Below are 27,940 nucleotides of genomic sequence, written 5' to 3' on the forward strand. Positions count from 1 at the left end.
ACATAGTCTAGCGGTTACCTGACCAAAATCGCAGTGTGTAAAATGGCACAATGCATTTTCTGAATACCTCCCTGTAACTATAGGTAGTTCTCAAGGTTCCATACTTTGCCCACTTCTATTTAACTTTTTTTATCAATAAGCACACGGGCCAGTGAATAATTGTTCAATAAACAGAAGAGTCCACTGTCATTTATTCTGCTTCCTCACCTGCAGACCGATACACTATAACTCAAAAATCATATATCCATTGAAAACTATCTCAGCATCTCCCACCTACTCCTAATGTGAAAATAAAGTAAGTAAATGAATAAATAAAAACTCATCTTATTCATCCCCAAGTCACTAGCTGATCTTGGATAAAGCTTTGTTATTTATTAACTCCTTGCAAAGGGTCTAGACTGAATAGTTACCATCACTAAGCTCCTTGAAGTTAGTACTGATGAGCATCTAATGTTCAGTACTCATTGCCCATAACATTATTAATAAAACTCATCAAAAGACAGGTCTTTTCTGTAACACTAGTCCACTCCTATACCAAAAAGCTCATCTACCCTCTGCTTCTGCATTCCTTACATCAATCCTTCTTCTGTGCCAGTTTTCAAACATATGAAGACCATAACCATGTCTCTGTGAAACACCTTGTATGTAATTGTTTACAACTTTAGTCTTTTATTTACTAATTTTTGACTGGGTAAGCCCACGGGGTACAGCTGGATCTTTTCAGGAGTGACTTAAAGTATCTGGTTAAGTGACTTGCTCAGAGTCATAGTCGTCATCATCATCATCATCATCATCCCCCTTCTTCCCATTTTCTACATATGATCATTGTGTTTTGTCAACTGTTGCCATCTCTCTTGATTCAATGCTATCCTCCTACCTTCTCTGACAGTCATGGCTAACTGTTGCACGTCTTCTCTCATATAATTCATCTCTTCGCTGGATGCCTTTGTTGCATTCTGTCTGCCAAATATTCTTCACCAGACTGTCTTCTGCTTTCCTTCATTTGTGCCTGAACCACCATAATCTGTTTTTTTTTTACCTTCTCTGCAATTAGAGCTACTTGGGCTTCTTCTCTGATGTCTTTGTTTCTTTGTCTGCCCTACAGATTATATCCTACCACCCATACCAGGCACTTCATTTCCATCATCTCTAGCTTCAACTGTTCTGTCTTCTCTAGCTTCCTCAACTGTTCTGCCTTCTCTGTCCAGGTTTCTGTACCATACACTAGTATCCACCACTGTTTTGTATACCTTATTTTTCAGCGGTTTGGCATTCTTCGGTCACAATCTACCCTTGCCACTCTGTGCCACTTGTCTGCGGCCCTTCTGATTCTAGCTTTGATCTTATTCAAACTTTCCCTTCTCAACCACTTCTGCCAAATACCTGAAGCAGTTAACTTGTTCAAAAATTTTCCTTCTATCTCAATTGTCTGCTTTTTCAAAGTTCCCCCATTTGCTGCCATTATAACTGTCCTATCTATACTCACTTTCATCCTGTGAGTCTTCAGTTATGCATTCCATTCCTCTATCATTTGCTGAAGTTCTTGTTCACAGTTTGCCTGTATTGCCACACTGTCCACATACAGTTGAGTTATCCAATGTGTCTCACAGCTGAGCACTGATGCTCACCCATTCCCACTGGGAAGCCCTCTGTGGGGCCAAACGTGGTTTGTACTTGTGTCACTGGGTCCTTGTAAATAGCATGCACTAATTTTATCAATGTTTCTGGGAATCTGAACCATCACAAGACTGCCCAAATCAGCTTTCTTGGGACTTGCCATATGCTTTCTCCAAGTCTAGGAATGCCCACTTTGACTCTTTCCTCACTTCTTGCTTCTTCTCAACTATTTGCCTTAATCAAATATTGGGTCCATTCTGCTGCATCCTGATCTGAATCCAAGCTGCTTGTCCTCCATCTTACTTTCTCCTACTTTGTGTATTTATCAGTCATCCTCTCCAGGACTTTCATGCAGTGTGATATATGTTTGATACCTCTGTATGGCCCACAATTGTGAATGTCCCGTTTGTTCTTTGATAGTGGCACTAGAAAGCTTATTCTCTAGTCATACGGGGTACACTTTTCTTTCCATACTGCTTTAAGTACCCTGTGGAGGCATTTCCCCCAACTCTCCCAAAATCAACTTTGCTCAGAGTCACAAAGCAGGTAAATGAAGGTAGAAAGAAACAAATCCCATACCCAGAGCACAGGAAGCAGTTCCTTAAATATTTCAGAATATACCACATCACAACAACCAGCAATTCTTTTGGTACAAAATTTCTAAACCTGTTCCAACTTTCTTATTAGGTGATCCCCATAAATGTGAACTTAAGCTCTTATTCTAAAGTATATATTTCCATTGTTCTAAAAAGGGTTAAGACAACCTCAGTCTTTCTAGAACAGATTTCTCTAAATATACTCTTAATAATCAAGTAACTCTTCCCTTTTACTACACACTGACATTGTGTTCAATTTCAATGATATATCCAACAAAGCCCAAATCCTTAGCTAAATGCAAGTACAATTTTATTCTTATCAAAATAAGGATATTGATTGTTATTTATACCAAACTGCAACAATGTATATATTTTTTTGTAATGAAACCTGTTAATAGGTGTGTAAAAGGCTAATGGCCCTGGGGTCTTTACAAGAATAGACATAGGATTACCCTGGGATAGTGCCACCTGACCATGGCTCCCAGTGCCTCTGTTGAGTAGAGCCACTGGAGTTATCCCGGGGGGGGATTTTCTATTTCCCATCCACTCATCGAGATTTCTCTTGAAGAGGGTCAGTGAGGTGCTCTGCTTGACATGCATGGGAAGTCTATTCCATAGTATGGGCAGTCTTTGGCTTATGAACCTGTCCCTCCAGTACTTTCTGTGGATTGTAGTAATGAGGTTGAGGTCACTGGAGTGTGTGGTGTGGAGGGATTGGGATTTCTTTAGATGTAGCATTTCTAACAGAGCTGGGTCAGACATGGCTTTGTAAGTCAAGCAGAGATCACCTCTAAGTAGGTGATATGAGACAGAGAATAGTTGTAGTTTTTTGAGTCTGTCCATACAGGACAAGTGTTTAAGGCCTAGGATCCTCTTTGTGAGGTAATTTTGTGGCCACTCCAGTTGTTGCAGGTGTCTAGTGAGGTACATGCCAAATGAGGGAAGAGTAGTGGGAGACAATGACCTCTTTCTTCCTGGATGCAAAACCCGTAGTAATGACATGTGCCACATAGGACTTTCTGACCACAGTGGCGATGTGGTGATCAAAAGACAGGTTACTGTCAACCTGTGTTCCCAGATCTCTTACAATGCCTTCTGTGTTCAGTGGGCTACCATCGATGTGGTAATTCATGGGAACCGGGTTCTTCCCAAAGGGGATGATGAAATTTTTTGGCATTGAGCTTAAGGCCATGGTTCTGACATCAGTAGTTGCTCTCAGCGAGGCCATTCTGTAAGATGTCAACATTACTTGGGGAGTTAATAATAGCTACCAACTTGCAATCTTCTGCGAACTTTGTCAGCCAGAGTCCCTTCGTGTTGGCCTAGACTTCAGAGACGTAGATACCAAACAGGAGAACCCAGGACCGAACCCTGTGGGACTCCACTCGTGACTAGTCAGCAGTCTGACTTGGAGTCAGCTACTTTCACACTGTGGGTTCTACCTGTGAGCCAGTTTGCACCCCACCTAGTGATACAGGAGTTGATGCCTAGCTTAGTGAGTTTTTCTATGATTCCTGAGTGGGGAATGGTATCAAAGGCCTTGGCCAAATCAAGGTAGACTGTATGAACCACCTTGCCTTCGTCCACAGCTCTGGTGACTGACTCAAAGAAGTCGACCAAGTTGAGCAGGCATGATCTACCTTTCACAAAACCAAACTGTGTGGGATCCAGAGTTTGGAGGTTCCCTATATCCTTGTTTATTAGGTCCATGATGATGCGTTCCATAGCTCTGCATATCAGACTCGTCAGGCTAATGAGGCGATAGTTTCCAAGGTCTGTAGTCGCTCCTCCTTTGTGAGGGATGACTGTAGCAGTAAGCCTGAGGTGAGGCTGTGATTGAACAGGGCACACAGGTGAGGTGCCAGTTCACTCTGTAGTTCATGTAGAACACAGCCAGAGATATTTTCCGGTCCCATAGAGCCTGTATTCTTGGCCTTGGACAGTGCTGTTTTAACCTGTGCAGCAGTAATACTGGGTGTCTGGCAATCTACTGGAATTGTGATTGGTCCTTTAGATGGGAGGAAAGTTGGCACAATCTGTCGGTCAGTATACTGGCAAGATCTGTTGGCTCGGTATATGAGGTACCACTGTGCAGTAGCTCACAGCAAATCTGGGTATTGCCGTGGAGATTCTTTACATAACTATAGAAGGCCTTCTGTTTGTCTTTACTATCTGCTGCAAATGTTTTCATAGCTAGCTTCAGAGGATTTGATGAGGGATCTCAACTTTTTGTTGAGACTGAAAAAGGAGTTTTTCCGGTCTTGGGACTTCACCCTATTCCGCATCAGTTTCCTCCTTCTGTTGCAGAGTTTGTTTATGGCAGGGGACCACCAGATTGGCTTCCTTTTTTGGAGGAGAGCATCTTGGTTCTATTGTGTATGGTGAGATCCATGCATTTATGTACGTGTTCATACAGGGCATTGGTGTAGGATTCGGTCACGCAACTATTCTCTATTTGCATGGGTGCTGTGAAGTGAGCCACCTAGGAGCCCAAAGTTAGCTTTGGAGAAGTTTTTCATGGTGGTTACCTTTGCAGGGGTGGGGGTGGGAAGGATGTGGATTTCCAAGGTGATTAGTTTGTGGTCAGATCTAACAAGGGAAGAGTTGACTACTGGTGTAGAGCAATGGTCACCCATGTTAGTAATGACCAGGTCAAGGATGTTGCTACCTCTAGTTGGGGTGAGAATGAGCTGGTCCAGGGCATTGGAATTAATGAAATCCAGGAAACGTTGGGCAAATGTATTGGTACAGGAGTAGTTTCCCCAGTTAATGGAGGGGTAGTTGAAGTTGCCCAGTATGAGAGAGTTAGGTTGGACCCTAATATTCTCCATGTGCTTAGGAACGTGGAGTGTGAGTCTTGGAGCATGGTTGGGGACCTATAGCAGGCTACAACCTGAATCGCTGTCTTATCCAATATTAGCTGCACCTGAAGTATCTCTGATGCATTATGTTGGGCTACCAGTCTGGAGGTGTGTGCATCCTTTATAAATATGGTAACACCACCACCTTTGGAGCTTCGTTCCAAGTTCTGGGGCTGAAAGGTGTGGAATGAGTTATAGCCTGATACTGCAAGGGTGCTTTCTGTTGCCTTGAACCAGGTCTCTGTTCAGCACAAATGTCAATGTTCTCCATTTTAAGGAGTGCTTCGACCGAATGCATTTTGAGATTTAGACTTCTAGTGTTGAGCAGCATGACCCTCAGATTCCATTTGTTTGTAGCTGTTAGGGTGGTAATTTGGTCTTTGGAACACAGCCTAAAAAAGGCACTATAGGGTTGGCAAGAGCCTTGGTCAGTAAATGGACACCCAGGGGTGACAGATGCAAGCCATCTCTGGCAAAGCATCGAGGTCTGTCAATCACGTCATCCCAGGCAGACAGATACTGGATTCCCTCGAATGACACCAGAAACTTAACAATTGTTGAAATCAATCATTTTCTGCATCTGCATGTACTGTGGTACCATTCTGGGTGATGGTAGGATGCTGCTCAGGGCTAGGGCCATACCCCATCTGGGCTTCATAATCAGAGAGCTTCTTCATGTCTCTTTTCATGTAGTCCATGGAGGTACATCTCTGGTCATTCACACCCACATGTACAATGACAGGAGTCATATTTGGACCTGTTGTTGAGGGACCTGAGTGCGTGCGTTATGTGGTGGATCCTGGCACCTGACAGGCAGCTATTACTTTCTCCTTATTCAACGTAGAGAGTGGGACATCAGTTTGCCTCACTATCGAGTCACTTATGACTAGTGTGTTGGGCATGCTGTTTTGCCTTACGGTCTTTGGTTGAGTGGCACACTGTTTAGGAGAGTTATGTGTCTCGTGATTAGTGGTGTGTTCTGGTGGTTGAGTGCATTTCTGCCTTGGAGGTCTATGCTGTTTGGGTAGATTTTTACTGACAGCCTCTGCGAAGGTGGGTGTGTGGTTTGTATTTTTATGTGAAGGCAGTGCTGGTGTGTGTTCTCAAGGGCTATGTGTTCCATGTGGTGTGGTGCAAGTGTTGACCTTCTCCTCCTGACCAGCTATTCTGGTCCTGTCTGGAGAGTGCGTGGCTTCCAATTTGTATATATAAGTGCATCTCAAACAAGTCTGAGTGTTGGGAGGTAAGAGGAGAGAGGTGTTGGCGTACATGAGGCAGTTGCTGCATTGACTCAGGATGCCCAAGTTCAACAGGTTAACAGGAGAAAGCAGAGGGAACTGACCTTTAGACATGCCTGGCGGGGTGGGCATTAATAATAAGTACTGAAGTTGTTTCCTTGTAGAACGTTTAGTGCTGGTAGCACTTTTCTGTGCTACAATAACTGCTACAAGAAGTCTGGTAAAGTGCTAGACTAATTAACTAGTAAAAGTGGGGGAAAGGAGAAAACTAGCAGATCTAAAAGAAAAATTAAAGAGCAGATTTTGGCACCACTCAGAAGCTTACAAACAGTCCTGGATACAGCAAGTCTGTATCTGGACTAGACTAGTTAAAGGAAAGGTGGGAAAATGCAAATGCAGGCTTTTAAACCAGAAAGTTGAAAGAGGTGGAAAAAAAGTACAGTTTTGTACCTACCATAAATGTAGATGTTCGAGGATCCACATTGCTGCAGTCCTAACTATTGGGTAGTCCGCTGTCCAGTCGTTCTTGCCCCAGATGTCAGAAGACCCTAAAAAGACAAGGCCAAAACCAAAAACTCCAAACATTCCTGCACCAAAAATATGTACAATATATACAAAATTATCAGAGTATAACCTCACCTACACAACCACCCCTAAACACAGAGGGGAAGGAGGGCATCTACATTTATGGTAGGTACAAAACTGTACTATGTTCTTCATTCCACATTGCTGCAGTCCTAACTATTGGGTAGAATCCCAAAGCAGAGGTAAGGGAGGCTGGCAAATCATAAGGAAGCAGGAGCTGATAACATGCCTTGCAAAATAGCTGTGGCAAAACTAGCCCTAGATTTAGAGTAGAGAGGAAGGTGATATTGCTTAGAGAAAGTATGCACTGAACTCCAAGTAGCTGCCTCCAAAATATCCTTAGTTGCCACCCCCCTTAGAAATGCTGTTGAAGTGGCAGTAGCCCTAGTGGAATGAGGCCTAATCCCAGCTGGAATCTCCTTGCCATGATGGGAATAACAAAATGCAATGCAAAACCCAATCCACCTAGAAATAGTTTGTTTTGACACAGGCTTGCCCTGAGAACTCAAAGCAAAAGAAACAAACAACTGCTGAGACTGCCTAAAATCCTTAGTCCTGCTTAAATAATATGCACATCTAAAGTGTGCAAAATCTTTTCCTTTATTTTGGGGATCTGCATAAAAGTAGGCAAATGAATAGTTTGGTTTAAAGCCACACTAGCAACCACCTTAGCCATAAAGGAAGGATTAGTACGCAATGATACCCTATCCTTATGAAAATCAAAAGGCTCTAGGGCCTGCAATTCAGAAACCCTTCTTGCAAAAGTAATGGCCAACAAAAAGCAGTCTTCCATGACAAGTATTTCAATTCAGCAGAGAAGGTTGTAGAGTAAGTTTCTCCAACACAAAATTGAAATCCCAAGCAGGAGTAGGAGCTCCGGGTCTTATATTCTTTGCCCCTCTAAGAAATTGCTTGAACAAAGGATGAAAACAATGGTGGGTCACAATCATAGTGAGCTGAAATTGCTGCAGCATGAATCTTAATGGAAGAGAAAGACAAACCTTTGTCCAATAACTCAGTAAGATATTGAAGAGCCACACTCAAATTAGGCTCAGAAATCTCCAAATTGTTTGCTGCACTCCAAAATAAAAATCTCTTCCATTTTTCTCACTTTCCTTGTACTAGGTCTTCTGGCTTCCATAATCACATTTAAAACTTGTTGAGGAAGTTGAGACCTGCTGTGTTTCAAAACAGAATATGCCAGGCTGTTAGATGAAGAGAGTGAAGCTTGACATTGAGCAGGTGACCGTCCTTCTGAGACAACAGGTGTGGAATCAAAGGTAAAGGCCATGGAGGCTTCCTTACCAGACTCCTCAGTAATGGGTACCAGTGTTGCCGAGGCCATTCTGGAGCTATTAAAATCATCCTTGGCTTGTCTTGTCTGACCTTCAGGAGCACCTTTGGGAGAAGAGGCAGAGGTGGATAGGCATACACATGAAGATCTTTCCAACTGAAAGAAAGAGCATCCACTTTCCAAGCTGTGTGATGAAACCTCTTTGTGCAAAACTTTGGCAGCTGGTGGTTTAGTGGAGAAGCGAACAGATCTATGTCTGGAGTTCCCCATGACACTGTCAATTTTCGAAATACATGAAGATCCAGTTTCCACTCGTGGGGATCCATGATTTGTCTGCTTAACACATCTGCTAAGGAGTTCTGTGCTCCCGGCAGAAACCTTGCCTGAAGAGTTAGTTGCAAGCTGAGCGCAGTCTCCCATAAAATCATTGCTTGCCTGCACAACGGTAAGAATGTGTTCCCCTTGTTTGTTGATGTACCACATGACAGTTGTGTTGTCTGTTAGAATCAACACCTGCCCTGGAAGAAGTAACTCCTTGAAAGCCATTAATGCAAACTGGACTGCTAACATCTCTTTCATGTTGATATGTAGATGCTGTAGTCTGGCAGGCCACTTGTCTTGTATCCACTTTCCATTTAGATGAGCTCCCCAAGCAATGTCTGAGGCATCTGTCGTTAGAATCTGACTGTCACAGAGAGTCCCTTGTTTAGGTGACATTCCTGAGCCCACCACAAAAATTCCTTTGAATGCAAGGTATTATTTGAATGACAGTGTCCAAATCCTGGCAGTGCTGTGTCCATACATTTTGAGATACCATTGCAGCTTCCTCATATGCAGTTTGGCATTGGGAAGCACCAGAATACAAGATGCCATGAACCCTAAGGCTTGAAGGACTGTCCTTGCAGTCAGCCCGGACAGAAGAGATAGTTGATGGAAGTAACTGGAAAGATTCTTTTGTTTGTCCAAGGCCATCTGGGCTGCTGTATTCAGTCTCACACCCAGAAAGCACACGCCTTGAGAGGGTACTAGACTGGACTTTATTTCGCTCACAGAATACCCTAGGCATCTTAGCACTGCTATCACAAATTCCAAATGCTGTAAAGGTCTTCCTTTTCTTGAGCCAGAATCAGGCAGTCGCCCAAGTAAGGATAGATTTGAATTCCTTTTAGCCTGAAGTAAGCTATCACTGGAGCCAGAACCTAGATAAGCCAAAGGGCAATGCAGAGAACTGATAATGAGAATTTCCATCTCGAAAACGCAGATACTTCCTGCAACTTAGTCTGATAGGCACATGAAGGTAAGCTTCCTTGAGATCTAAAGTTACCATCCAGTGATCTTTGCCCAGCAGAGGTAAAAGCTGTTGTAACGTCAACATTTTGAACTTGGGAATGTCCAGATAAGTGTTGAGGATAGATAAATCCAAAATTGGTCTCCACGTGTTCCCCTCGGTACTAGGAACAGGTAGAATAAAATCCTAGGCCCCTTTCTGGCACAGGAACTGGCTGAATGGCCCCTATTTGGAGCAACAGAGAAATTTGCTTGTGAGCCTCTTTTCTTTGTAGAGGAGGAATGTCTGGCATGCCTTTGAAAGGAGGCAAGGTATGGAAATAAAACCTGTAACCGTGGTGAATGATATCCAAAACCCATCTGTCTTGGGTAATTAAATCCCAATTTTCTTTGAAAAGAGCCAGCCTTCCTCCCAAAGGTGCTGCCAGGCGAGAATGTACTGGCAGCTGAAAAGGTAGGTCATTGGGTCTGTTTACGAAAGGACTGACTCACCAGAAGACTGAGCAGGTGAACTCCTGTTCTAGGCCTAAAAGAACCTTGAGCTCTGCCCCTACCACGCCTAGACCTACCCCTAGACTGGGAATCATAAGCAGGATATGTCCATCCCTTAGTAGGCCAATTTCTACTAAACTTGGAGGCTGCACCTGCAAAAATCCTTAACAGTTTGCATAGACTTAGCCTTGTCCTCCATTTTCTTTAAAACTGCTTCCACAGGCGAACCAAACAACACATCAGACTGTAAAGGAGCATCCAAAATCCTTGTTTTAACATGCTCAGCTAAATTCTGATCCCTCAACCAGGCGAGAACAGAACCAGTGGCAGCCACCCTCGAGGAGGCCTGCACAGCATCAAAACCACACTGCAAGGAATGCTTACCCACCTGTTCAGACACATGAACTAAATCCTGCAACTCTTTACACTCAATACCTTCTGCCAGAGCATCCACCTTAGACTTCAATTGTGAAAGGAGATAATTCTGATATTTTAACATGTGAAACTGACAATTCAACCCTCATGGCTAAAGTGGAAGAAGTATACACTTTCTTTCCCCATCTATCCAAAGCCCTTGCCTCTTTATCAGGAGGAACAGGATTTTTAACAACAGAAGCCTTCACACCTTTAGGCCCCTGAGAGACAGTTTCCGGTCTCCGCTAGGACTCTTACAAAGATACTTATGAGCTTCAGCCACCCTATAGTACCTATCCCGTTTAACTGGGGCAGGAGGCAAAGAATCAGGATTCAGGGAAGCCTCTGCAAAAACATCTTCCACCACATTCAGAACAGGAGGTATAGCTAAAGGCCTATGCTGGGGTAAAAACAAGAATTCCCTAAGCCTCTTCCTGGAATCAGAGAAATCTTGACCTTCCCATTTAAAATGCTCCCTCATGGAATGCAGAGTCTCTGAAAATGAAAAATCCTCAGGAGGAGAAGCTGAAGGAGTAGAATCATCCACATCAGAATCAGAATAAGGAGGATACTCCTGCAAGTCTTCAGCCGAAGACTCAGAAGCCTCGTACATTGCCCAAAACTCTCAAACTCAGGTTCCACCCTAGGCCTCTTATCAGGAGGGGGCATAGAACCCCTAATCATAGTAATCAAATCCTCTGCCATTTTAAGCATATGTTTCTTAGGCAAAGACCCTGAAGCACTAGGAGAAACCCCACTGAAGCCAAACTTGGCCTGCCTCTCAAAGAAGCCTTGGAAACAGAAGGGAGGCTCTAACCACCTTAGGAAGAGAGGGAAGAACAGCCACCTGAGAAGCCCCCTCAGCCTGGCCTACTTCCTGAGAGGACACATCCTGTAACAGTAAAGTCTCTCCCTGAGACTCCAAAGAAACTCCTGGCAGAACCTCCGGCTCCACTGAGTTCTAAAGAACCACGTCGGACTGTCGGTTCTTCCTCTCTAGGCTTTGCTGCTTTGTCCTTGCGCTTTTTGGCGAGGCGGGCCGAGCATCCGCATTTTATAATTACAACGCTTCCCAAAACTAACCTGGCACAGTCTAACCTTCTCTTAATAGTGCTTGTTAAATCTAGCACAAGAGCGGCATCCAACAACGCCGTGCTCAGGCCCTAAACAAGGTATACACAAAGTATGGTAATCCCTATGGGGTATCTGTTTCCCACAAGAAATACAGTTATTCACTTTTTCTGACATCCGGTTAAATACTGAGGCAAGAAAACCAAAATATTCCCAACGGGTACTAGCCAACTTTGATTCGGGTCTGAAACTCTGACTTCAGAAACTTTCAGAACGCCAACCTGCAAACTGCTTCTGCATCGGACCATGCAGCAAAAGACTGAGGATACAATAGTTAGGACTGCAGCAATGTGGAATGAAGAACATCTGCCCAAATGGCCAATAAACTACAACTTCTGGGTCAGAAACCACTCCTCTTGTGGTAGATAGACTACCTAGTGCTTACCACTCCCACTGATAAACTAGAAGGCTTCCCTCCAACAAAGAAAGGCTTGGGGGGGCTCAGAAGTTTACAAACAGTCTTGGATACAGCAAATCTTTATCTGGATTAGACTAGTTACAGGAAAAGCGGGAAACAAGCTCAAACACGGCCTTTTAACCCAGAAAAGTTGAGAGAGATGGAAAAAATTGCCCAAACGGCCAGTAACTGCAATTTCTGGGCCATCAGGCATAGCCCACTGTTGTGTAGCCCACCCTGTCCCAGGACCCCCATTCCACGTTTCTGGAAACACTGGGAAACATAAAGGTCCTACCAAACACCCTAATATTGGGTGATTTCAATTACCTAAACATTTACTGGGAGAACTACTCAAGTACTAACTCCCTTGCCCAACTTTTCCTAGAATTTATAAACTCAAACGCCCTGGTTCAACTGGTCAACACTCCCACCAGAGGGGACAACGTATTGGACCTGGTCATCACCAACATGGGCGACCGGTGTTCCACACCAGAGGTCAACTACTCGCTGGTTAGATCTGACCATAAACAAATCACTTTGGATATCCATATTCCTCCCCCACCCCCGGACAAGAAAACCACCGTGAAAAACTTTTCAAAAGCAAACTTCACTTTACTTAAGACCGAGGTGGAAAGCTTCAAAGCCCCCATGCTGAAGGATAACGCTGTCCAAGCTTCAAAATCCTTTACTAATGCATTCTACGGGCAGCTACAAGAATGCATGGATCGTGCCATCCCAAGCAAAACCAAGACTCACTTCTCCAAGAAAAGGAAACCAGTCTGATGGACTCCTGCCATAAACAAGCTATACAATAGAAGGAGGAAACTAGTACAGAAGAGTAAAATCCCAAGAAGGGAAGACATCCCTGATCAGTATTAGCAAGAAACTATGATCCCTCATAAAATCATCCAAGGCGAGCTTTGAAAGAAACATTGCCAAGAACTCCAAAGATAACCACAAGGCATTCTTTAGCTATATCAAGAATCTAAGTGGAAATGCTCAGATCTGCTCGGGGTTAGTGCAGAATGGCACAAAATACACTGAACTGACCGATATCGTCAACATCCTGGCAAACAGGTTCAGCGTAAACTTCACCCCCCTCTCGCCCCCAAAAGGGCCCATAACCATACCAGAAGAATGTAGAGTCCCTGAAATCACAGACACTCAGGTTAAAACAGCCCTCTCCAAAGCCAAACACACAGCATCAATGAGACCAGACGGTGTCCCAGGCTGCATCCTACATGAGCTCAAAGACGAACTAACCCATCACCTAAACACACTGTTCAAGCTCAGCCTCTCCCACAGGCTACATACCCAATACAGTGGCGCACAGCAACTGTTATTCTGCTCCACAAAGGTGGAGCCACAACAGACTCCGGGAACCACCTCCCTATAAGCCTGACTAGCTTGGTCTGCAAGGCTATGGAGCGCATCATCATGGAACTCATTAACCAAGACACTGGGAACCTCCAAACATTGGACCCTACCCAGTTTGGCTTTGTTAAGGGCAGATTATGCCTCCTAAACCTAGTGGACTTCTTTGAGACCGTTACCAAGGCTATAGATGAGGGAAAGGTGGTACACACAGCCTACCTAGACCTCGCTAAGGCCTTCAACACCATTCCCCATTCTGGTATTATAGACAAGCTCACCAGCCTGAACATAAACCCCTAAGTCACAAGATGGGTTGCCATCTGGCTCACGGACAGAACCCACATGGTGAGAGTTGCGAGAGCTATGTCCGACTCTAAACCGGTTACAAGTGGCATTCCCCAGGGGTCAGTCCTAGGACCCCTTCTGCTTGGCATATACTTCTCAGCGGTACAGGCAAGCACAAGAGGACTATGGCTGACCAAGTTCGCAGATGACTGCAAACTAGGGGCTATAATTGACTCTCCGGCTGACACAGACATCCTCCAAAAGGGTCTCACTGAGACGGATACCTGGTGTCAAAATCATGGCCTCAAGCTAAATGCCAAAAAGTGCATAGTCATCCCCTTTGGAAAAAACAAAGTACCCACAAACTACCACATAGGTGGTAGTCCCCTAAATACAGAAGACGTAATAAGGGATCTGGGGACCCAATAGATAGTAATCTCACCTTTGATAATCACATTGCCAAAGTGGTTAGAAAATCCTTCTATGTGGCCCACCTAATCACAAAAGGGTTCGCATCCAGATCAAAAGAGGTCATTGTGCCCCTCTACTCATCACTCATCAGGCCCATCATAGAGTACAACACCACATTTGGGATGTACCTTACAAGATACCTGCAACAGCTGGAAAGACCACAGAAGTACCTCACCAAGAGGATCACTGGCCTCAAACAGATACCCTATGCAGCTCGACTGAAGAAATTCCAGTTGTACTCGGCTGCATACCGCCTACTCAGAGGTGATCGCTGCCCGACATACAAGGCCATGTCCAACCCAGATCTGATGGACATGCTCCACCTAAAGAAAACCTTATCCCCTCGAGCCACACGCTCTAGGGATCTAAACCTCACCACAACAATAAATAGGACATGCTGGAGGGATACATTCCTGTCCCAGAGACTTCCCATGCTTTGGAACAAGATCCCATTCTAAATTAGGCAGAGCTCCTCGCTAACACTCTTCAAAAGAAACCTTGACGAGTGGATGGAAACAGAAAATTTTCCTCGGGGTTTACTTCAGTGGCTCTGCTGGCCAGAGGCACAGGGAACTAATCTAAGGGGGCGGCAAAAGTCAACACATTCTGGCTAGGCTTATAAATGCCTTTGGGTAGATAGCCTAATACCAACCTATGAACCTATAAGGAGTCAAGATAATGCTGAAGTTACATCTCATCCTGAATAACAGAAGTTACTGACCCCATGTTAGGATATGACTAGGATGTTGTTTTGTTAAAAGGTTTGCCTTATGGGCTTTTTTTGACACAAACACACTGAGAGCCAGAGATGAAGGTTTCATAGTGGAAGCCACTTGAGTTGAGTGTTTATAATGTTACACTTATGAGGCCTATGTGGTATAGGTAGGTTCATACCTCTCAACTGTCCAGAGTTTTGAGAATGTCCAGATTTTTGTCTCATATTTCTGGCCTGTTCCTCATAAAATTTGTGATTTTCTGGAATCTTATGGCATTATCAGTGAAATAATGACAGGCATTTGAGTTTCAAACTTCAAATCCTTCAGAAAATGTGTGGTAACACATGACCTTTTATTCTATCAACTTTCTAAGGTTTTTAAGTGTATTATTTAAAATGTGCCCCTATTTTGGGGGATTTGCCCTCCATTACATTTGGCTTTGACCAGATTTTTTGTTTTAAGAGGTTGAACGCTATGGGTAGGTTACCTTTAACAGCCTCAGTATATGTAGGTAGGTCAATGCGCTTGGTCTGTATTGTATTGTAGGTATAGTGTGGTATTGTGTGCTACCCACTGTCTGTTTACTATTTGTAGTGGCATTAGGAGAGAACTTTGCTTACAGCTACATTATATAATTCCATCTCTCACACACTGTCAGTTTCAGAAGTAGGTAGCAGTCAGTAAACACGAGGCAGTTGTTACATGGTCTTAGGATGCCCATTTCAAGCGAGCTGGGGCAGCTAGAAAGTGGAAGTCCATGGTTCTAGATACTTACTAATGATGGCTAAAGGGGGAAGACACATACCTGTGGTTTGGAGTTGACAACTGGAGGTGCCATCTGCCGGTGGTGGAGGCAGTACTGGTCTCAGAGCTGCACAAAGACAAGAATCAATGATCCTTTGCTCCTTCTTTCACCAGAGGCAAAGAGTAGCACTAATCCCAAGTTGCTCCCTGAGGAGTAATATTAACCCATTTGCTAATGGGTTGAGTACACTTGCTATAGTCCTGCTTTGGTAGATAACCTAGATGAAACCTACAGCAGCTGGGAGCAACAGAAAGTCGAGCTGCACAAAGGCCTTGAAGAGTTTCTCACCAATAGCACAGCCAGACTCCTCAGTGAAGCCTCATACACACTGCCCCATAACAGACCAATGGGAAATCAGTGCCACTCTCCGACTGCTCTAAGCAGCAGCAATAATCTCAAACTCATATCCTAAGAAAGTTTTCAGTTCTTTCCAGTAACTGGTAATTGCTAGAAAGAGCAGGAAATAGTGTCCCTCTGTTCCTACTCTCACCAGGAGCAAAACAGAAGCACTTATCCCAAGCAAACTCCTGATAAGCAGTTCCCAGGTGAGAAACTCAGAGGAGCCTCCAAGGCCAAATATACAGGAGATTAGACAAAGGATTTTCTAAGGCCAGATGTACAGCAGGGGTGAGCAGCTCAAAAGCCACCAAGTTTAAAAGCACAACAGGGATAGAGTGGGAGGGTGAGTGGTGAAAAAAAGATTTAAATAGTAACATAAAAGTACTTCCCTGGATGCAAGATTCAGCTTTCAACAGTCTTAAATATAGTAATGGCTGACTACTCATTCAATAAAAATACCAGGGAAAATAAAGTCTGGAAGTAACAAACTCTTGCCAATAACTGCAGAAATCCCCCAATTTCACTGGATTTAATGGCCTAGAGAACTCACATAGCTGGCCAAAACTGGCTATATGTTCTAAGTTTGAAAAATAACTAAAACAGAGTATCTGCAGCAATGCTGCTTAATCCATTTAAGAGCACAGAAAAACAATGCAAACTGTAAAACTAATTCAGTTTATATTTATGGCAGGGCTTTACACCTCTGTGCTACCACAGCTAGCAGGTAAATGCTGGATTCTTAAATTTTATTCTATTAAAACTATATACGTGACTGCAGCAGTGTGTCTTCATGTTAAGCTAATTAGTTGTGAGCAAGTTACACCCTGTAAATATTTAACTGAGTGGCATTTAGTGCACATGATTAAGGCTGAGTTCTTAATGAGCTTCATTTGATTCTCTAAGTCTTCATTTACCTACTGTGTGATACTGAGCAATTCACCTAACTAGAAGGTAGTGGGCTGAGTCTAAAAAGTGAGTGCACACTTCAACACTGAAGGCAGACTAACAAACACCGAGAAAAAATACATCAATGAAGCACATGTATCAAGCAGTCTACTCATTCCCACCCACCCTACCTCCATACACACAAACTCATGTATACACAAACACTCAAATCAACCATTACTTAACACCCATACACCTAGGCACACAAACATATACCTTTCACCTCCAAAATTAATCCAACTCCAGCACTGCACTTACCTCAGGGTATGTGCAACTCAGGAAACTGAATTACACAAACACCAGTCTTTCACCACATTCACTTCTTCTTTTGGCTTTTCCCAGTTAGGGGTCACCACAGAGGATCACCGGTCTGCTCATGATTGGCAGTGGAGTTTTTAAAGTGTCGAGTTGCCAGCCTGGCGCCCAACCTTCCACCGAAGGCACACACACGCACACACTCACACCTAGGGCCAATTTAGAGTGCCCAATCCACCTACAGCATGTCTTTCATAACATTCGCATCACTCCCTCACATCACTATTGTGGGAAGAAATATCCAGGGAATTGTTATGGCTAGGCTTGTATAGTCCCCTAGGGCCAATAGCCTAGTACCAACTTATGCACCCTCCCAATTCCAATCATACACATGTACACACGCATTCTGCAAGCAACCAAAATACTGACATGCACAGAAAACTACACAAACACCTAAACACACCTAACAGAACCAACTTCAAACCACTCATTATGTTACTCACAGCATACACACACAGCAGCTTTTCCATGCATAAAACTCTCCTCTGAAGCCACACATCACAAACGCACAAATTCTGCAAGCAGCCAACATACTGACATGCACAGAAAACCACACAAACACCTACACACACTTAACAGAACAAACCTCAAACCACTCATTGTTACTCAGAGCATACACACAGCAGCTTTTCCATGCATAAAACTAGCCTCTGAAGCCCCGCACCACAAACACACACACATTCTCTCTCATTCTGACAGTCAAACTCACCAACATTCGCTCACACAACAACCAACCAAAAAGAAAAAAAAGTATTAAAATAAACAACCGACCACAAACGAAACACAACTGGCTTAATAATATACTTAGCGCTTTGGCCTAATACAGCTTTCCAAGAGTAACAAACACATCACACTGATTCACTTAAATACAACAGTAATAATATAATTAACACACAATTATCTAATCACATTTCCAATTACACTCTTTGTTTAGGCCATAAGGCTCTAAGGTATTGTACTTTAGACTTCTGCGATAATTTAGCTTAGATATCAATACATTCCCCAGTAATTAATTTTATCCAAAATAGATCCCCTTAAACAATATGGATTAGCTGCATGAAAATTCTTAAAATGTGCACCCAAAGGACTCTCCAATTTTTTTTTTTATTTTTAATGTCTCTAATATGTTCCTGCAAATGTAATTTAAAAGATCTACCAGTCTCTGCAATATAAAAAGGTTTACAAGTACATCTCAGCACATATACAATGGCTTCAGTACTACAAATATGAATTCCGTTTGGATAGAATTTTACCCCATTAATAACAGAGAAGTGATTTACCACAAATTTACAAATAGAGCATTTATTACAAGTAAATGTACCCCTCTTGTTAGATATACTACTATACAATGTTAAATTTGGTGGACTAAAGTTTTATATACCACCATATCTGCCAAATGTCTTCCTCTTTTATAACATATACGCACATTATTTTGCAATAAATTCACCAAATTTTTACTCCTTAACACTGGCCAATAATATTTCACTCCTTTATTTGTTCAGTCAAAATTTTACATGTAGTGACAAAATAAGTTTCTTTACCCTTACTGCTATTAGTATTGCACAATGTTCTTACATGTTTACTTTCGCAAAGCTTATCGCAACTATTTTTTCTTGGAATATCTACACCATAGCATTTATAAAACACTTTTCCCCAGAGTTTTACAGTCTCTCTATAATATCCCCTTTTAATAAACATGTCCGTCATTCTACACATTTCTTTATAAAAATCACTATCCAAACTGTACAACTTTTCTAACCGTGAAAACTCATTGCATGGTGACATAGACATTAAATGTGGGGATGGCAACTAGTGCCATATTAAAATAAATATTATCAAACCTTCTATAAATTTTAGTACAAATCTTTTCATCTACATTTCCTAACAAATTTATATCTAAGTAAACTACCTGCTTACCAATCTGATCAAATTCTAAACCAAAATGATTTACCTGTATATCTTGAATATTAAAACCCCCATCACATAAAAAAATGTGTCTATGTACCTAAAGTACTTAATTATGTGAGATTTTAAAAAGCTACATCTATATATATCATCAGTCTCAAATTTGGCCATAACAATATTTGCGTACATGGGGCAAAAGATGCCCCTATGGCTGTACCCTGTATATGGTAAAAAAATGTCTCCGTTAAACTTAAAATAATTACTCTGAAGGCAAAACTCAATAACATAATGTGACATAGGTGCATTTCCTAAACAATAAAATAAAGCCTCCATACCTGCAGCATGCTTAATTAGTTTATAAACTTTTTACATCTAAACTTAACCAATACATACTTTCCTTCCAAATATCTTTAATTTTGTCTAAAAAAATCTTGACTATCTTTTACATATGATGGAATTTTCATTACAAAAGGTTTTAAAAATTCATGTAGTAAAACCCCCATATTCTTCAAAAAATATTTTTCAGCAGCAACAATAAGTCATCCACACATATTGTCAATACCTTTACGTATCTTGGGCAGACAATAAAATGATGCAATGCGTGTATTATTAATTCCAAACTTTTTGTCTAGACCTAACTTAGTAAAATATCTCAAACGCAAATCTTTATTTAATAAAACCAAATATCGTCAATTGCTTTATAACAACATTTCACATCACATTTCTCATATATATCAGTATTATTCAAATTTCTCAATATTGCACATGATTCATGATGACAATTTTATTCCCTTTATAGGCTGGCTTCACTATCAGTCTATGATCTTCACATAACTTTTTAAAGGCGACCCATTGTGCTTTACCCAAATTATACTTAATATTTTATTATTTAAAAACATATAAAATAGATCTTCCACACAATAATTCAAAACATTCATAAAACTTTGAATGCTCTGATTAGTATATGGAGGTATAAACACTGTGTCATGTTCAATCTTACTAGTATCAAAAAGAATGTAAGCATTATTAGACTCATTCAGAAAATATTCATCAGAAATACAAGAATAAAAAGACATATCCATACTATTGTTAGTATTACAGGATCCATTATCAGTTTGTGTTTCAAAAAAGTCCATCAGGTGCAACTTTCTAACAAGTCTAAAAAGTTCACATTTTAAACTATGTAACCTAGGTAAAACTGTCGGAATAAATTTTAGACCCAATTTTAACACTGATTTGGCTGCTTCTGGAACATCTATAGAAGAGGTATTCATTGCCAAAGAGTCAAAAACAGTCCCTTCATCAATATTAATGCCATTTTGTTTTCTTATTATTTGTGCCTTGAAAGTATTTGTCAGCATTTTTATTCTTGTTCGATTCCCAGTCATTTCTACCCCTCTTCTTACCCTGTTGCTGATATCTCGAAGGGGCTTCATTCCGAAACCATTTGACATGTTCCACAGGGGGTTGTGCTACCAGTAATGGTGGATATGCATCTTCTCCTTCGCTCTTCCCTTCCGTAGTAGCTTCCATGTCATCTGATGTTGCAAAGGAAACGGAAGTAGCTTTATAACCTCCCTTAAAGGAAACTGTAATGGTGGATATGCATAGTCTCCTTCGCTCTTCCCTTCTGTAGTAGCTTCCATGTCATCTGATGTTGCAAAGGAAACGGATGTAGCTTCATAACCTCCCTTAAAGGAAACGGAAGTAGCTTTATAACCTCCCTTTCCTGTACGTGCTTAAGTCACTGTCTTACTTTTGCATTTCTATAGAAATGCCCAATCAGTCTTATAATCTTTCAAATCTCTATTAATTTTATACGTTTTACGTTCTATAAGTTCTTGTCCATTATCCTTCAATTTATTATTAATATCTGATAACAGCTCAACCAAATGATGAGCAAGTTGCTTACACAATTCCATACTAACCGCCAACACTTCTTCTATAATTTATTTCTGTCTAAGTCTCTTTCAATCAAAATTTGTATCCACTCCATGGAAGAAATACATGCAGCTGTCACCAAACGATTTTTAAAAACTATGTCCTCCTCACTAAGCGGATCAAAAGATGTCACTGGGCTTTTAAACGCTCTCAAGCCACCTGGAGCAATGTCAAGCTCCAAATATTTTTTTAGACACAGAATATTAAAATGGGTATTAGTCTCTTTAAAGAGCAATTTCTCCATTTTATCATTCTGCTCTTGTAATTCCATAGGAACCCTCATGACTACTGTAGATCCCACAAAAGCAAAGGGATTGTCCACTCTAAGATTTCTTTCCAAAGACAGCTTGTCCCAAAAATTCACCATACCTTCCATTGATTTGGGAACTTGTTCACTCATTGTTCTATCAAACGTTGAGTATTATCCAGACTGCCTTCCCGAAAGACCAGGGGAATGTTATGTGAAGGGTCCGTGGCCATAAATATTCTCTCACACAACTCCTGAAATATGTCCTATACAGGAACCAAACATTTAATGTACAGTGAAGAATTCACATACCTATGAGCATACATGCTCACGTACATACTACTGACAAACATGTATACATGATCAGTACACATTCAACAACAGTATAACCTCGAGTAGTAGAATTTGATGAGACAGAACTTTACCATAACATATGTGACACCCAAAAACGTGCATGTGGATTAGTTCTCCACCGTAGTTAGCAATACCCTAAAGACTGCAGTCTCCCACCTCACCTAGTTCCAAAACTGTAATGCTTCTCAGCTAGTAATTTAACCAAACCAAAGTCTCCAGGTCACCAGTGAAAACATCCACTTTTTTTAAAAATATGTTACTATATTTGTTAATACTAAATATTCATACTATCATACTAATAGAGCAACATAAAAAACAAATTATAATTTACAGATGCATGCTATCATACTTACTACTGATTTCCTCTTGAAGATCCTTAACCTTCCCCTTTGTTCTCACTATTTGAATCTGTTTACCAACATTTTCTTTTTCTCCACTCCCACCATCAAATCCAATTCCTAGAGAAAGGGGGAAAAAGGTTAGTGTAGGAAATACAAGATGAGAAGGACATCAACATCTGTAAAACTCCTTACATAATACAGGACAAAAAAGCTCTAGCAAAGTCAAAAGGTAAAACTATAAACAAACAGCTCAAGCTCACCCTACAGTTACTGTTTCTAGTACCTTACTATGAATAGGCCTCAACAAGAAATGAAAGTGTGTGTTCCGAGGAGTTCACCAGTACTTACTAAGATGTCATCATGAGGCATGAAAAGATGAGAATCACATAAGGATTGGTTAAATCTGCAACACTTAGTAATATACTAACAATATAATAAACTTAAAAACTGTGTTTTACTAACTTCATAAAGTTATTCAAAAATGTAGTAATGTGATGTGACATTTTATGTAAATATTGCACTTACTTCCTTATTTGTGCAACTATTCACTTCCCACAATCTCAAGCTTCACTGTCTGTCAATATTCTTTTAAAAGTTAATTAAACTGTACCCCCAAAATCAGGTGTTAGATGAAAAAAAAAACATACTAGTAAGTTTGCAAAGGCAAGAAGAACCTTTATAGATTTCATTCAGAACACACTGTTCAGTCCTCTCATGAAAAATAGCTTGCACTCCTCATATCCAAATAAAAACATGTGGTAATGGAAAAACATCAGCTGGCAACTGGTAAACAAGAACTGTAATGTTCCTGCCTTTATAGGATTATTGAAGGCTACAAGGCTTATGGCCCTAAAGCCTTTTAAAGCCTAGCCAATCATGCCCCAATTTTCCCAATTATTGTCCAAGGACTGCAATGGCTTTGGTATATGCCTGTGCCTTAGGACATCTACAAGTTCCCCTGTCACAATGTTCTCATCAATTAAGTCTATTTGCTAAAAAGAAATATCCTATATACCTTAAACTTTGGAAATTAAGCTAGATGTTCATCTATAAAATAAGGGAAATTATCTTTTTATTCTACATGTAATATGACCAATTTACTTTTAAATCCCCTAGCAACCCAAGATCACAGCATTACATAACTTTAAATTGTTTTCTTCTAGTCTATCTTTCAACAGTGTAAATATTGGATATATTAAAACTAAAAAGAAAGTACATTCTTATTTAATATCACTAGCATATCCAGCAGTCACTCATAACCCCCCAACTTCACATTTAAAATAATTCTGAGTGCATACGACACAAAATATGTAATCATTTCATTAAAAGTAGTAAATAAAACGGTATCGGTTACAAAAGACTGCAGTTATTGTCAGACTTGCAGGACACAAAATAAAATGAATACTGTTTATAGAAAGAAACATATGATGGGTATATGATTGTTTTCAGTGGGAATGCAGTAAACCTCATTTAAACTAATCCAGTTTCACAAATGTACATTTGCAATCTTCAGTTCAAACAAAATGCACTGCCTTATTTGGACACATGCTTGTTGGATTCTAGCCCCCCCCCCCACCAGAGTTGTCCCCAGCGTCCATCAGGGACATCATATAGAACATCCACACAAAAGCCCTCCCTCCAAGGGATGGGAACACCTATCTCCCAATGCCAGCACCTCAAGAGCCTGAGCCATGAATTGAACTGGAGTCTCCTGGGCGAGTCAGGGCTTTATTTCTCTGCAAAATGGGGTTGGCTGAGGAGGTGCATTTTTTTAAATCCTCATTTGAATTTTTTTTGATAGAGGACACAGATTTTATATTCTCAGGAATAGTTTGCTATGTTTTTGGGCCAAGTATGGAGAAGACATGATTTATACTGTTAAGGTGGTTTAGCGGAATCTGGACAGCTTGGGTTTATTGTAATAGTGATCTTAAATTGTATGCTGACAAGGGTCTTTCAGCAAGACTGGAAGTGAAGTTGAAGAAAGTGTCCAGGTGTAGGAATTTGAAGATATACTTCATAGGAGCGAGCGTTTCTACAAAATTAGTAGACATTTGTTTCAGTGTGGTGCAGTGATATTACATTCTAGGCAAAGTATATATGAACCTGCAAACATTGTTTGCTAATGTTTGAAGTGCAGTTAGTTTTTCCTGGAGGCCGATGAAATTAATGCTACACCATATTCAAGTTGCAGAAGGAGTGCATCTTCTCTGTTGGCTGCCCTACTTATGGGTATTAGGAAGTAAGATAGCTTCCTTCACAAGAACAGAGGTTTGCCCTTTGTTAGGTAATTTGGATGTAAATGGTGAAGATGAGAACTGGGTCTAGCCAGATACTCAAGTATTTGTAAGATTGGACCATTTCTAGATCTCTGTTGATGTTGATGGAAACTGCTTTACTTAACTTTTGTGGGGTTGTAAATAACAGTTTTGGTCATTTATAGACTGGAGTGTGAGCTTCTTTTGGTCTAGCCAAGTACTGTTTTAGAAAATCATCTACTTAGAGTTTAATAAGAGTGCTAGTTTGGTCATAAAGGTAGAGAACATGTGCAGAGGGTAGAGGCTGAAGGGCAGTTTACTGACAAAAACAGAAAAATAGTACCGAGTATGTGCTGCATTTACTTTGTACAACAGAAAAGGAGTGCTACTAAAAATCTGCCGATTACTGTGCAGTGCCCCAAAAGAAAATACTGCATTAACAAAAGCTGGCACTATCTTATTAAATTAGGAGCACCTTTTCTGGTTGTTCATTAACTTATAAATTGTTCAACCGTAGATACTGCCTAGTCCTAATCATGTTCTAGGTCACAATGCTCATCTACCACACAGTCAAACTCCCAAGTATTCCCAACAGTCACTTCTTTAGTGTTCTGAATATTTTTATTGAAATTTTATAACACACTACAATAAATCAGACATTAGGTCAGAATTCATGCTGACAGACAGATGACACAGAGGCAAGGATGCCCATCTGTAATGCTAACAACCAGAGTTTGGGAACACATTCTTGCTGCTGGTAGGGTTGGCCTGGATAACAGGATGATGCAAACAGTCTTCATATGTCAGGAGAAGATTTGGGGAACACAGATGCATGTTTTAGCTCTGGTGAAGACCAGGAGCCACATAGTACATCTCAAAGAATTACAGGAGGTGGGGGGGGGCATGACATCCTGATATTAGTGCACTAATTGCTCCCACAGCTATGGGAGATTAATTGGCCAATGTAAGAATGAAGAAAGGGGAGCTATGAGTATGGAGCCAGTACCCTATCAAATCCCTCTCTCCCTGGGGTTCTATACAAGATACCACTGAGGTTGGAGAAACCAAAGAAGAAAATCTTGTCAATGAAGGGTCACATCTGACAATACATGGTAGTAGCACAGCTAAGGCAAGGTGAAGAGAGCAACTGCCCCAGGCTTAAATTGTTAAGGGTGTGATCAGCAGATCCTGATTGCTGTTTAGTGCATACCAGCTTTTAAAAGCCATTACTGAATCTGCGGTCAAACCTGAGCACCATAGCTCTCACTGCTTGCCACATGCGACAGTTTAAAAGAAAATAAAAAAAAAATTCAGGATCTTGATCACGGTAGTGCTCCTCCATTCATGGCACAAACTGTAGAAAACTATTTGTTACATTTAAGTTTGCCACATTTATAGCAAGAAGTTTGCTACATGGGTGCTGAAACAGGACCCGATTGACTCCTACATTTCATGAACACCAGGAACCCAATCGCAGATTTTTTTTTTCAATTGCCCTTCATCTGAAGAGAGGCAGGAAGGCATCTCAACTGTCCCTAGTTTAGTTTTTTTTGCTCTTCCATTGATGAGCTGGGGCAGCAGGTAGGGAGCGACCTTGTTTTTGGCTAGCTAGTACAAAGAGCAGACCTTTTATTTGAGGAGGTGGAGTGCCAGCACTCAGATTAGCCCATGTGCTAAAAAGGCCAGCTATTCCTTAGGTATATGGAAAGGAGTCAGTGACAGATCAGGGGTTGGATGGGGGACAGAAGCTGGGGCAACAGCCGCAAGCTGCATAATGGTGAGGGATATATAATAAAAATAATTAAAACGGATTTCTAATATCTTAAAATAAAAACATAACATGTATTTGTAAGCATCAAATAGTACTAAAACTATGAAGAAAAAGACTGAAATACTGTCTAAAGTAGTAAACCATTAACAATTATCCAGATGAAATAAACTGCGTATAAAACATACAATTAAAATTACACTGAAAATAAAGGTATAAGAAAACAATTGTTTAACATAGTCAAAAAGGCATGCAAATGCTAAAATGAGATCACATTTCACTTATTCTCTGGCATTAATATATTTATCTTATAGATGACCTATATTGGGCCAACATTTATTAATCTTGTTACATTTGAATTTCATTCTCATGTTAAAAACTTCATCATATACATAGGAAAGTATATTCAAAAATCAATTAAAAAGGGAGATGCCCTGACTTTGTTTACATTTCTTTCATATTTTCCTTCTTGCTACTGCTAATATGTACCACAGTGATGTATGTTGTGATGTATCAATGCAGCTAGCTAATACAATTAACAAAGGAATACAATTAACTAATATCAAATGTTTCAAGTCAAACTTGTCTATTCCTAATAATTCTGCAAACTGGTAAAGGATGATTAAATTTTCAATAAGTTACAATTAATAAATGTATGCTCCCAGTCTGCTTTTACTTCCTTTATTAACATGTCCAGCAAGCTGTAATATTTGTTTATAAAAGTTACTAATGTTATGGGAGATATGAAAAGCCATAGTTTACATTTCCAGGAATATATTCTCCAAAATAAGGATAAAGTTGTCTAAGGAGGGGATTTCATCTTAAATGTCATATCTTTTGCATTCAAATTAGGGAAATACAAATTTGCAGAAAATTCCTGTAAGAATATGGTATTAAAATTTTGGAATTTAAAACAACTCTGTAAAGTATGGGTGGGTTTACAAGTTCATAGATATATATACAAGGCATGCAGTCTAGAAGACCACCGAGATACTTAGCTAAACTTAATTTTCTAGGAATAATGTAGGCTCCTTAGTCAGACAGTGCAGTACTATTTGCAGCAGGGGTAAATGCATGATCCCCCATCCAACTGCCAAGATTTTTTAAAAAGCAGCCAGTGTGCTGCTCAACTTAACATACAGGTGGAGTTCATTCCATAAATATGGAACAAGTTTAGGTTTGAACCCTACAGCAAGCTCCAGTTATGTGTCAATGACGGTTAAGGTCCTTGGGGGCAGGTGCTCATGATGCCCTGCTAGTCTTACATAAAGTGCAGATCATCAAGTAGGGTAAAGTCTTTCACAGACAGATGCGAAGGAGCCTTTATTGAAAAGTGTAGTGAAAGACCTTTTAACCCGTCAGCCCAACTAATGCATCTCAGCCCAGTACTTTTATTAGGAATCACTAGGGTTTTTCTTGGTGGCTAAAATGCTTACAACCTAAAAGAGAATCGTATGATGGGTCTGATGACAGAAGTACTGAGAGGAATTGTGACTTCCTTATCCACATAGGCTATGCCTTCAGAAACTGTACGAGGGAGAATGACTTCCTCACTACAACTGAAAAATGGTGGTCATGAGCGAATATGCTGTTGACAAGGTACCAGGATCCTCGATGACTAATTTGATTTTAAGGGGGATGCATCTTTAATACGTTAGGGAATTCTTGCTTACCAAACAAAACCATATTTCATTTTTTAGTACTAAGCTTTTGCCCACAGTGATTAAACCACGGATAGATCTGATCATGCCCATGTGGAAAAATGTGAACATCTGAAGGGGATGGTATGAAGGCACCCAGTTTGTGGGAGTCAGTCAACTTAATGAACAACTTGCATCAGCTTCTGTCCTAACATCAGTGAAATGGATAGCAATGGGGAAGTGCTCTGTGGAACACTACAGGTGGCATTATTTTGTGTGGAAAAGGTACTCCTGAGCCAAACTGTATGGGCTTTATCAGCCTCT

General features: G+C 40.9%; 1 protein-coding gene across 1 annotated transcript in view; it reads right to left on the reverse strand.

Moving 5' to 3' along the window:
- The window catches only part of LOC122789348 (glutamine--fructose-6-phosphate aminotransferase [isomerizing] 1-like), a gene marked incomplete in the record, with an annotated part of 1,275,423 nt that overhangs the window by 1,032,852 nt on the left and 214,631 nt on the right, over window positions 1–27,940 (reverse strand). Inside the window, 1 exon segment of the mRNA XM_044056728.1 lies at window positions 21,963–22,067. Within this exon segment, the coding sequence (XP_043912663.1) occupies window positions 21,963–22,067 (105 nt within the window).

Source organism: Protopterus annectens, chromosome 14.part0 (genome assembly GCF_019279795.1).
Source record: "Protopterus annectens isolate FY-2018-M chromosome 14.part0, PAN1.0, whole genome shotgun sequence".
In the NCBI taxonomy this organism is placed as follows: domain Eukaryota; kingdom Metazoa; phylum Chordata; order Ceratodontiformes; family Protopteridae; genus Protopterus; species Protopterus annectens.